The 13,370-nt window shown below is 40.4% G+C and overlaps 1 protein-coding gene across 18 annotated transcripts in view; it reads left to right on the top strand.

Moving 5' to 3' along the window:
• The window catches only part of TCF7L2 (transcription factor 7 like 2), a 222,944-nt gene that overhangs the window by 188,784 nt on the left and 20,790 nt on the right, over nucleotides 1-13,370 (top strand). For 7 of the 18 annotated variants that reach the window (XM_060274734.1, XM_060274733.1, XM_060274740.1 and 4 more), the window contains exons 7-10: nucleotides 687-773; nucleotides 7,228-7,368; nucleotides 9,616-9,775; nucleotides 11,253-11,372. In XM_060274734.1, coding sequence (XP_060130717.1) covers nucleotides 687-773; nucleotides 7,228-7,368; nucleotides 9,616-9,775; nucleotides 11,253-11,372 — 508 coding nt within the window. The remainder of the gene's footprint in view (nucleotides 1-686; nucleotides 774-7,227; nucleotides 7,369-9,615; nucleotides 9,776-11,252; nucleotides 11,373-13,370) is intronic. The other 11 variants (XM_060274737.1, XM_060274738.1, XM_060274744.1 and 8 more) reach the window with 3 other exon arrangements.

Here is a 13,370-nt window from a genome sequence, read left to right on the forward strand (position 1 = left end):
CATTTGAAAGACAGATGAAAAGGACCAGCCAACACAGACAAACCTCAATCAGAAAAAGTTGTGTAGCTTTCATGAGGATGCTGTTTTGCATGTTGCTGTATTTTTTAATTATTGTAATGAGGTATGATTGTCTATTGGTTACCCACAATACTTCTTGGGGACTCTCCCCCGGTAACTCTTGTCAACACTTGTTAATCTGACAAAAGGCTACAAATTAAGCTCTGTTAATTTAATGTTTTCTCACCGAGATCTAAATACCGAAAGAGGCCCAAAGCGCAACTGAAGTCCTTTGATTCACTGTACTTTATTTTGGTATAAATTTACATTCATTATTGTTTTCCTTTGGATGTGTAGCCCTCAATTAGTGTGATGGCTCCATTAAAGCAAGCAAGACTTCGCCTTTAATTATTACAACAAAACACCTAGTTTCAGCTTGGGGAGAGGGTCTCTATTGACATAAGCAGAGGTTATAAAATTTAATTAGCCATTCGTATCAGATTTATGGCATTCAAATTGTTCTGTGTTTCTTTCCTTTGATCCGCGCTGTACAATCCCCAAGATTTTTGTTCTGATCAAATGAGAATAAAGCTTACTGTGCAGAGAGAGAGAGAGAAATTTAAAATGCCAAAAATACATACCCCTGGTTTTTTTACTCATTCTTTTCCCCCCCTCCCCCATCTTTCTAGGCAAGGTCAACCAGTCTATCCAATCACAACAGGGGGATTCCGACATCCCTACCCAACCGCTCTGACTGTCAATGCTTCCATGTCAAGGTGAGTTCAAAGTACTCAGGTCCAGAATTAGGGGCATCTGCTACTTCTATTTATCACTCTCTGTAGGGCAGTGAAGCTTTGCTATAAAAAAATGCCTTGATTTAGTTATGCAATGATATTTGTTTTAGTTTGGGGCGGGTGGGGGGAACCCTCACATCGTTCCCAGTGACAAAGCCTTGTCATATAAGTCCGTTCATGAAGATCAGTGCTTTTGAACTGCATTTATTTTAATTCTTAACTAACTAGGGGGAGGCATCATTATAACCCTATGATATTGAGAAGCCTGGAGATTATGCTGTTGCAAGTTTTGCTTTCTCCATGGCTCTCTGTTTAAGCAGGGTTTTCTATGAAGAAGAGGGTCTGTCTGTTTTTATTATGCAAGCAGACTTAGAAGGAGGGGTGTTGCATTTTCTTATCATTCCCAAGCTCAAATTATTTTTAGTTGACATAAAAAGACCCACCTGATCCTCTAAAGGGCTTAGAAGTATATATATTCTCTCTCTCTGCCCCAACCTCCAATTAATTCCAGCTAATTTTCCAAGGGCTGCTAGTTTTATTTACAAACTGCTTGGCAGCACTATGTTTAAGTAATCACTAATTGCTCCTAATGATAGTTTTATTCTCTGTTCATCTGATTTTCAGTCTAGTTAATTAAATCGGTGGAGGTTTAGACTTTCCTGATGGGCTGAAACAGCTAATCCATTTTGATGATGGTACATAATTAAATTAGCATGCATTACATAGCAAGGTTCCACATTTCCCCCTCAACTCCCCCCTCCTGGACCTTTCCAATCCCTGCAGTTAATACGTGAAGGTTAGATTACAGAAGAGGAAGGGTTTGAGGAAGCAAAGGGCATGGAGAAGCTGAAGGAAACTTCATAGCTAGCAGATAACTCTTCTCTTATAAAGTTGCATCTGCACACACAGATATAATTAAAACCCAGATTCCCTAATGCTAACCTTTCTGCAAATATTGCACATTTGTGAAAAAGACTGGCAAGCTGAGAAAGGGCAATAAAATGAGTCTTGAGTTCATCTTAATTATTATTAAGGCTGTTCTATTTATCTGTTTAGTTTTTTGCAAGGGGCAGGAATGGGGGAGAGAGAGAGATCAGTTCTATCCCTTAGATATGCCTTTATGAAAGGGATCTAGTTAAAAAGGGTATACAGCAAATTAAATACATTATTGTGGTAATGGGACGACAGAAGTACAAGTCTATTATACTTACAGCAGTTATAGGAATTGTATGCTCCTTGCCCTGTTCTAGCACATCCTTTGATATTCATTCTATTCAGCAGCAGGGCCAGGACTTCTCAGAATTAAGTGATGGGTCATTATACTTTAAACACCATGGAGAAGCCAAGATTGGCAATTAAACAGCACTTGCTGACACTCGCTTGTGCCACTCTGTGACCCCCTTTAGATTGAGATGTTGGAGCTCGGGGCCCTCAGCCTGCTAAATTGGTAGCAGGCACTTCTCCTGACGAGGGCTGGCTCTGAAATCTGCCGGCTTCAAAGGGAGCAAGATCATGTATAAACCATAATATGGGTGCACCGTGGCTCAAAAAAAGGAGGGGAAAAAAGGGGGGGAGGCAGGAATAGATGAAATGTTACAAGTGCAAGGGGAAAATGAGGGAATAATGACAAATCTAATGCAACTCAAAGCAGAATTGTTGCACGAAAAAATGCATCCCACTGCTTGTGCATAAAATCAAGGCAGGCAGATGACATCCAGTTAACAGAAACATGTCAACAGTGAAGTAAAGTGAGAGTGAGTAAGAGAGAAGCCCCTGAGACAGCCAGGAACAAAAAATTAGTTGTCCTTAACAAGTTACGGCTCATCATTATATTCTGGCTTGGAGCCATAAAAGCAGACAGGGGTATATAATGAGCTGCTTAGAATTTTTTAGGGTGTTTATTGCAATTCATAGAATACTTGTCTGCGGAAAGGAATTTCTCAGTCAAAGAAGGGTGTGTGTCCTTTATATGTGATAGCACGCTATGCAAACAAACACACAGAAAAGGGGGGGGTAGCGTTTAAAAAATAATCCTCATGTGCGTGCACATGGCATGTGCGCGCACAGCGAAACATGTTCTCTATGTTTAATGGACAAAATGCATTCAAATGTACAATGTGTTCTTTTATTTCATATGTGAAAATTTCAACCTTTAAGACCTACTGTATGATGAATAGTGTGATGAAGCATTTTTGCTGACATGCAGTTTCTTACATTGCTAAGTATGCTCTGTGTAATTGAACATGCACCACACTCATATGTTTATGCTTGTCCTTTTTTGACATGCATGAGTGCAGGACATGTGCTTTCTATAATCATGCCCCGTTGTACTGACTAGGTGGTTTGGTTTGATTTAATATTTAATTATATTTATTTAATAATATAAAAAGATGATAGATCCCCCCTCCCCCTTCACACAGACCCAGAATTAAACACTATAGTAGATTGCTATATTCTCTCTTTCTCTCCCCCCCCACCCCCTCTCTCTCACACACACACAAATTCTGAAATTCTGTCAAATTCTGAAATTCTGTCAAATTCTGAAATTGGACATCAACTCATATTTGACACCTCTCTGCTATTGAACATATAACCTAGCCCACTTCTTTTATGCCCTGCTACACCCCAAAGGCTTAGCAAACTTTTCTTGCGTTGCAGGCGTTTGGACTAGATAACCCTTGTGGTCTCTTTCAACTCTATAGCTCTGTGATTCTATGACCACTTATTTTACAGCTGAACATAAAGTTTGAGTCTCCATAAGCACCTTTGTAGTTATAATCAGAAATCCCATGCAGTTTTTTTAAAACAAACAAACAAACAAACAAATTTGAGGGTAGTATTCTATTAAGTTTTATTCAGAATACACTCATTGGAATTGATGAGCATGATCAAGTTTGGTTATTGATCTTAATAGGTCTACTCTGAGTAAGACTTTGTTGACTACCACCCTGAGCTTTCGTATGGTGGAGTCTGTTTTCTCAGATGCCAGAAGTAGTATCTTCTTTACTGCTTGATGTTTCTTTTTTAAGTTCCCTGCTCTTTCTTTGGCATACCCCTCAATTTTATTTATTTTTTAATGTATTTTTAATATCTTGTTGGAAGCTGCCCAGAGTGGCTGGAGAAACCCAGCCAGATGGGCGGCGTATAAATAATATATTATTATTATTATTATTATTATTATTTATTATTATTATTAACCTTCCCTCCAAACCTCCAGAAATTAAATTTTAGTTAAAGTAGAATAATAATGAGATTTCCATCCTGGTGTTCCATAGGCTGTTTATTGTGTTACAGTGGTGCCTCGCTAGACGAACGCCCTGTAAGACGAATTTTTCACTTAACGAAAGGATTTTTCGAGCGGAGGTTTCCCATAGAAATGCGGTTTCCCATAGGAATGCATTGAAATTCAATTAATGCGTTCCTATGGGCAAAATAAAAAATAAAAAAATTCAATGCATTCCTATGGGATTCGCTAGACAAATTTTTCATTATAAGAATTGACCCATGGAACAAATTAAATTCATCTAGCGAGGCACCACTGTATTTTATAGCAAGGTGTACGACTGTATACAGTAGCTTTGCCACAACTTTTCCCATGGTAAAGTGAAGAATATTACATACCTTAAAAATCTGCATTGGGGGGAAAATGTGGTTCTAATATTATCTCTTTGATGCAGGAAGTTTCCCATTCTTTTCCCATGGGAAGAAACCCCTTCACACAAATTCTTCTCCATATGAAATTATGATATACTGTTGATGCTTCACTACATCAAAAAACAATGTACAAACTGGCGCTGAAAATGAAATTTTGACAAGTCAACACAGCCCCTTTTGTAGTGTAGTACACCTGGTTTCTCACCTTGTCTTCTCTTCTTCTATCACAAAACCAAACCAAAGTTAATACAGTATCTACTTTCCTTGTCCCTGCAACAATTCTTAGTTCCGCCTCCATAGTCATTTGCTATAATGAGCACCTCTCTGCTCCTGTTTATAAGCACTTCTGGCTGTTAAATGGAACTTTCCCTCCCTGTCATTTCTCTACATAGCCCCTAAATCTGCTCTAGAGGCTTGGGGGGGCAGAACATATTTAGGGGGGCTTTGGGAAGGTTACATTGTGGAGCCTAAAGTGCTTGTGCGCTAGCAGAAACCCAAGCTTTCACACCTAAGAAATTGTTTCGGGGACAGAGGAACGGGTTGGACACTGACCATTCCCATCTTCCCTGTGCCCCCTTTATTATGTCACTCTGCTTTTCCCTTCTCATACAATGAAAACAATCAGCTAAGGGCTAGTAAACCAATTGTATGCATATCCCAATTTGGGTGAAAACTGTTTCCATAATTAGAATGCGATAACAGCCTACCAGTTTGAAGGCTAGGGTTGGTAATATTGAGGAGTGGCAAGTCTCTTTTCTTTCCCATTCTCATTGCTTCACCCCCTTTGAACCCCTTCCCTTCTCATTTGATGCTACACCTGTCTCAAGTGCTGAGTCCAACATGAATAAGGGAAGGAAGTGAGTTGGTGATGAGTATATCCATGCCAGGAATGAAAGGCTTTGAAGTGTTTAAGGAATCCATGCTCTGGGGTGACACGACACTCTGCAGCCAGTGGAAGTCAGTGGGAGCCGTGTCTAGGGCAGGAGCAGGTTTTATACCTCCACCTGATACCTAGACACTCCACATACTGGTCACGAGACTGCACCCTTCGTACCTAGTGGAGGCCAATATGAAACAACCCTATCAATATCTGCAAAGCTTTATCCCCTCCCAGGAACAGCTTGTGGGGTGGAGTGGAGCCACTACACTAGCTTCCTGGCTGGTGGTTGAGTGTGTTGCTCCTGGGAGCAGCAGGAATGAGGTGGTGGGGAGGTTGGTGAGGGGCAACCAGCCAGGATCTTCAGATTGGCTCTGCTGCTGCATTTGCATCAAGCAGACCTCCCCCAGTGCCTTGCTCCTGCCCCTTCCAGTAAGCACTAGCGACCCACCTGTTGGGAAGGTAGCACAGGCGAGCTGCTTCTGGCACTAGCATATGCCATTGTTGTTGTTTATAGTTTGGTTATGCTAGATTAGAATATGGCAAAGAATGACAAAAAGATGAGAAGGACCTGTGCAATTTTGCAAGTGGGTTGAGGTGAAGGAAGGAGTCTACTTCTTCTCCCATCTCTCTTTGGTTCCACACACACACACATACACACCCCTTCTAGAGTAGGGTTTTAGGATTGAAGGGAAATAGCCTAGTCAACTTTAATGTTGCTGCTACTTATTCTGAGTACGCTTGAATACCTTATGCCATTCATTAATCAGTGTATTGTTTTGCCACTAGAAAGCATGTTTATTGATTCTTGTTTAGTGGAAGATGGCTATAGGTACATAGGTACAACACCAGTACATGATTCAATATTTATTTGACTGTACATTTGGATCTTACCATTCACATCTCCCATTTTCCTTTCAAATGTTTCCTGTTTTCCCTCTTTACGAACTCCCTGCTTTTAAATCTCAAGTCAATTTCAAATTTGATTCCCTGTGCCCATGGAGTTATAAGACAATGATTAAAAAACAACAAAACCCCCAATTTTCTTAGGCTCAATTTTAAGAGACTATAGCTAATAAGGTGAAGAATTGCATGTAAATCGAGGTTCCACTAACACTTGATAACAACAACAACAACAACAACAACAACAACAATTGATTATTTATACCCCGCCCATCTGGCTGGGTTTCCCCAGCCACTCTGGGCAGCTTCCAACCGAATATAAAAAACAATGCAGCATCAAACATTAAAAACTTCCCTAAACAGGGTCGCCTTCAGTTGTCTTTTAAAAGTAAAATAGTTGCTTATTGCCTTGACATCTGCTGGGAGGGCGTTCCACAGAGCAGGTGCCACTACCAAGAAGGTCCTCTGCCTGGTTCTCTGTAATCTCACTTCTCCCAGCGAGAGAACTGCCAGAAGGCCCTCAGCGCTGGACCTCAGTGTCCGGGCTGGACAATGGGGGTGGAGACACTCCTTCAGGTATACAGGACTGAGGATGTTTATAACAATGAAATAAAAAGCCATTTTGTAATCCTTAGCCTGATTTGAGGTGCAGATTAAAAGTTCAAATACACAGAGGCTGTTTCCCCATAATTTTATATGAGTAGGTCCTGCACTTTACAATGAGGAAGGAGTGGTCAAATTTCAATCTGTTTTTAACCATGAACTGAATTATTATTATTATTATTATTATTATTATTATTATTATTATTATTATTATTATTAAAAAGTTGTTATTTCTGTACATGATCGTAGAAGAATTATGATGTTTAAAGTATCATTTATTGTTGCTGCCAGTTTTCATATATGCTTGTTTAGAGTTTGTTTGCTTTTTGTATGCTTTTTATTATATGCTTGTACACACCCCTCCCCATTCATTCATTTTTATTCTGACGATTTACACAGCTTTCTCTCCTCTAGGTTCCCTCCACACATGGTCCCTCCACATCATAGTTTACATACGACTGGGATCCCTCATCCGGCCATAGTCACCCCAACAGTCAAACAGGAATCTTCCCAGAATGATGTCGGCTCACTCCACAGCTCGTAAGTATTTTTTTTAATATTCAAATCTATTTTACAAACTTTTATTTAATGTTGCTTATTGTAGAAGGTGTAGAATATTGGAAGCTGCCTTATGACAAACAAATAAAGACCATTGGACAATGCAAGCTCAATATTACACATATTGGCAATAGTTTTCCAGAGTTTCTGACCCGGAAATATTGTGGATCAAGTGTACTACCTTCTACAAGCAAAGCATACACCTCTATCACTAAACAACAGCCCTTTTCCTATGGGATGGGTGTGCTGGGATTTACAAGCACCTAGACTGTGATTACAATCTCTTAACTTTCATTAGCCTTTGAGTTGTTCAGCGTGAATTGATGTCAAAGAGACATGAGCCTGCCCACCCCAGACCTAAGAAAATCCCAAGTCCCCTTCCCTTCATTTGGAGAGTGCCTGTATAGATATATATGAAGGTTTTTATATCTGAAGTTTTTGAACGAGTCAAGATAGTGAACAAATGTGTGTATTTGAAGCACTCAGGAATTCCTTATCTTTTTATTTATGGGTTGCTAATAACAAAGTACCTGGAAAAGGAACTGACAACCCACTCCAGTATTTTGCCATGAAAACTCCATGGACATAAAAAAGGAGAAGCTTTGAGAAGGAAGTGAGAGTTTCCAAGGCATGCTCTGGTTCATGGGGTCACGGAGAGCTGAACACGACTAAGACGACTAAACAACAAAAAAATAACAAAGTATACAGCTTCTGAAATAACCTCAGTTATTTGTTTCCAAAGCAATTGCCAACAATTCTGGCTAAACCCAGTGTATGTGATCCCATGTAAAGTCTGTTGTTTCTAGTAAGACTTGGAGATAAGTATTGCCCCACAGATATTTTGCACATTCATATGCTGTGTATTAAATAGGGGGCCATAATTTCGTATATGTGCTGCCAAAGCGAGCACAAATAGGGGGCCGTAATTTTATTGGCTAAGATCATTATTAACCAAAAGCATTTTGAATGGTTAACCCTGGGCCCAATTTTTCATCCGCCCCAGACATTGCGTTAAACCTCCCGCCTTCAGAGTCATCAGTTGGTTTTAGAAAAGCAAACACATTTCAGAGCCGCATGGTGGGGATAAGCATCAGGAAGGGGCTATTGTCTTCACACACTGCTTGGCACCTGGCTGGCTACTGCTGGAATCCAGATGCTGAACTACGTGCAGCATTGCTCTGCTCTTGCAAGGCTCTTCTTGCATTCTCATGAGCAGGTTCACTTGCACGGGCTTTAATTTCCCATTCTCAAACAGTTCGGATACCTGTGTCTTCGCCAGCCTCTACCCTAATTGCTTCATATCTCAGCACCTATTGCTAGGCAAGAAAATTAAGACCTGGGGTTTGAAGGCTGTCTACTGCCTTGGGGAGAGTGGTTATAACCCAGCAGAATAACACCTACTTTATGCCCCAGGTTCACTCTCCAGCATCTCTAGTAACTGATTAGATTGGAGAAGACCTGTCTGCTGGAGACTTTGGAGAGCTGCTGCCAATACTGGGCTAGTTAGACCAATGGTCAGGTTCACTATAAGTCAGCTTCTTCACAAGTTCACTGTGTAAATTATTAGGTGCCCGTGTTACTTGACGATCCATAGGGGAAGTTATAGGTGGGGAAGAGAAGAAAATTGTTGGAAGTGTTTATAACTATCCTGGGCAGCGAGGAGGATCTCTTTACTGTGAGGGCAGTAAAATGTCTCCTTGCTACCTCTGCATTTTATGATAGCTCACCTCGAAGCTCATAGTTGCTTCAGAGTCAGGTACTCTAAACTGATGGCTATGTGTATTTCAGAACACAGAACCCTAGGTGTGCCCATGTAGATATTTTAATGTATTTTTAATCTTTGTTGGAAGTCGCCCAGAGTTGCTGGGGAAACCCAGCCAGATGGGTGGGGTACAAAGAATAAATTATCATTATCATTATTATTATTGATATGGCAAAAGGTTAAAAATCTAAGTAAATAAATTTTCCTGATGTAAAAAAATACATGGATCTCATGAAGCGATATTATCTATCTAGGTTTTAATAATATATCGGATGTGCACCAAGGGCAGCTCTCTCTCGTACATGGCTGCAAGTATGATGCTTTACAGCTAGTTTCAGGATTTTTGAGTTTTTCTTTGCTCCCCTCAATGTGGTTTTAATGATGGAGGCAAAGATTGGGATAAGTGCATAGAAGTATTTTGACAATGTTGTACAAGCTCCTTCTGTCTATTCTTGTCAACCATCCAGAAAACATCAGGACTCCAAAAAAGAAGAGGAGAAAAAGAAGCCACACATAAAGAAACCTCTTAATGCGTTTATGTTGTATATGAAGGAAATGAGAGCAAAAGTTGTAGCAGAATGCACATTGAAAGAGAGTGCAGCCATCAATCAAATCCTTGGTCGAAGGGTAGGTAACTAGTCAGGATATGTATGTGCAAGTTTGCATGTGGGATAGAATGAGAGTGTGATACATGTCTGAAATGAAAGGGCACAATCCACAATGTTATTTCAAGTGTGATTATGGCATTTGGCTGCCCAGTGGAACTTCTGAGCTTTCTGGTTGAATACTTAAGCTTTGAAACTTCCTTGCATTCCAGTTACATAGAGAAGGAAATCAAGTTACATTTTCACCTTATGCATGTGCACCTGCACAGCGTAATCGTATGTTACATACTTTTATCCAGCAGATGCATTTCTTCCTTTTTCCTGCTTTGATGTAAACCTTGCCTTTTCAACTCCATCCACCTCTCCATCTCTTGGGCATCACCATACCTTGGTTGCTCTGCCTCTTAATTCTGAGACATGTCTTAGGAACCCCAGCATGTTAGGTATCTCTAAACACACCACTGTAGCCTATTAGTGAAGAACTCTGCACTTAGAAGGCTGTAGAAGCTTTTACTTGAAACTTGATTCTCCATTCTCTGGATGTGGGAACCTTAAGTCTGGATGTTGTATGAACTGTAGGCCTCTATTCACGAGTCCCATGTGAAGCTATAGTAATTTATGTGACTGGTAGCAGAAAAATAATAGTAAAAATAAACTTCTTACATAAGGAAAGTGGAGCTGTATCTTACAGCAGGCCTTCGCAACTTGTGGCAAAGCATAGTTCTGAGGACAGGTAGCAAATTCAAGATTTATTGATTTCCCAGCAAGCTACAGCTTGTAGGCTCTATTTTACTTGTTCTGTCACACATTGTGCAGGCCTGCCTTACAGGCATTAAAAATAGGTGTTTGTTTGATTAATGTATGTCATTATTATTACTTGGTGGAGGTTGGTTTACCAGAGTGACAAATTGTGACAAGTGGGGAAGGGAAAGGCAAATTTAAAGTGTGGTCTGCTTTATGGGCATTTCTTGCAAGTCTCGTTCAAATGAATGCTGGTTAAAGGGGAATAGCTGTTGGCGGCTGGTCCATCAGCGTGAGTGGGGCTATATCCCATCAAGACCTCACCTGCCTGCCTTCTTACTTACAACCGTTCCTGGGATGGCACTGCCTGTCATTTTCCTCCTCCTTAGTCTCAGTGTTGCCCTTTCACAACACAGCAAAGAGGATGTTGGCGACAAAGCTGGAATTAGTTGATTCTGCCTGTCATTGGCTCCTGCTTCTACTACTGTTGGTCTTCCAATGGGCACCATCTACCACTGGCAAATTACTTGAAGAATTGCACTATTCCATTTTCAAAAGTGAAAGGCTCCATCGGTATAACCCAGCTTAAGCCAACCTGGATAAAACAGAGTTCTTAATAATAAATAAATAGTCTACACCAGTTGATATACTTTAATTGGCTGCCATTTCCCAAAGTTTGAATGTGAATGCACATTGTACATACACTGTATTACTGACGTTCTGTTGTGCTTGTGTTTCTGTTTTCTTTCTCTATGCAGTGGCATGCATTATCCAGAGAAGAACAAGCTAAATATTATGAACTAGCCAGAAAGGAACGACAGCTCCACATGCAGCTTTACCCCGGCTGGTCCGCACGGGATAACTATGTAGGTGGCTATGTAGGTGGACTTTTTTTCAGTAGTAGAGCTTGTAGACAAGTACTGCTGTAATCTGCTGAAGTACACCCACACATGGAAGACAAGCACTACCAATCCGGTAATTCTAGCGGATGTTTTGGTTTTGTTGCCAACCCATTTGGATACAATTGGCACCCATTCAACTGAGGTGTGTCAGTAGAGCTCTGAGGGGGGGAGGAATCTGGCCATGTGTCTTCCATCAGGGCACCAGCTTTTGTGCAGCTTACAAAAAAAGAAAATAAGAAAGAGCTCCCTCTCTATTATCACCCTCATCTCCTTCCCTTACCCCCCAAATTAGTGCCTTGTTGCATACCTGTGTGAGAGTATAGTGGAAAGTGGAAGAATGGCTTACCCTAGCTTCAGAGAAGGACTGGCAAAGACTTGTTGGAGGTCTTGCTCTCAAGTGGGGCTAAATAAATTATTCCACCCTCTACTGTTTTATATTATTGTACTGTTGTCTGTCATGGTCACAATCTTTTTCATAAATGCTTTCAATTCATGATGTCTTTACCAAACATCTTGGTGCTAGCTATTGGTGAACTATTCCTGTGCAATTCTCATTTGCCACACTTTCTTCCATTGAGTTTTTCTAACCGTGGCTGCTTGGTTTCAGAGATCAGTGTCTCAATTTAACAAGAGAGATATGTGCATGGAACCTGCCTTTCGCATGCATGGCAAACCCTGCCTTTGTGCTGGCAATGCAGATGCATTGTGAATGAGCATTGGACACTGAAATGTTCATTCAAACCCTGTTGAAGTGGCTGGCTTCATCTTTAGATGGGAAGGGGATGCAAACCGGCATAAATCTACCAATTAATACGCATGACTGTTTGGTCACAGCTATGGCTGAATTGCAACCAAAGTCCCATAGACAGGAAATAAGCATAGCATGTACATTCAGAAGGAAGTAATAGCTCACTGATAAGTATTTCCAAGTTTAAAGATTGTACCTGATAGAAATTGGTAAAATCTGTAAAGCTTCCCAGACATAATCAGTCAATCAATCACTGAAAGGCACCAATCATGTAAGGGAAACTTTAAATAGAGGCCAGATGTCATCAGTAGCAAGACATTATTGCAAGATCACAAGTGGAAGGGGTGTGATCAATTTATTTCATTTAAAAACATTGCTCCTCTGCTTCTGCCACAGATACTTTTGAGCTGTTTCGCAGAATTATAATAATAAACAAGATGACATAAAAGCTGAAATACACAGCCCCAACATATTAGACCCTACCAAGCAGATGTTTAAACCAAATATTGCAAGCACTATGGAAAAGTTAATACAAGTAGGCTTTGACAGACCTCCTGAGCAGCTGGTTCTATAAAGGCCTATAATTGAGAAGGGTGTGCTTTATATCTGGTAGGATATTGGAGAGGTTTCACCTTAACATGAGAAGCTGGACCTCTGAAATTCCTTCTTCATACAGGTATAATAGGTACAGCATCCCTGACCTCCTTTGCCTCTGGTCATTGTATTGTTCCTGCCAATCTTAACCTCTCTTATTGCAGACACTCTGATATGCATTATATTTAGCAATTTTGTTGAATCTGCTGTCTCTATTATTTCTTTAGACTGCAGTTGTATGCACACTTTCCTGGGAGTAAGCTCCATAGAACTCAGTGAGGCTTAGATCTAAGTGTGTGGGTGTGTTTGTTTTGTTTTGCAAAGGCAGGAATTTGTTCTTCTGTAAATTAGGTAACGTATGTTCTTATGCAGCATAAGCCTATAGCCCTACATGGAGAGGAGAGGCGCATTAATATGCTACCAAGCAACATTTTATTAATTCCATTTATTGAGAGAAAACAAAGACAGCATCTTAGTTTAGTATTTTGGTTCCTAAAGATGAAGTGTTGTTTAAAACTTATAATCAACATCTGTGGTATCAAAATCCTTCCCTAGTTCTTATCTCTTCACATGCATAAGAGAGTATCTGTATACCCACTTTTGAGGTGATTTCCCTTACAACCGAGGAGCTG

This window comes from Zootoca vivipara, chromosome 5 (assembly GCF_963506605.1).
Source record: "Zootoca vivipara chromosome 5, rZooViv1.1, whole genome shotgun sequence".
NCBI classification, from domain to species: Eukaryota; Metazoa; Chordata; class Lepidosauria; order Squamata; family Lacertidae; genus Zootoca; species Zootoca vivipara.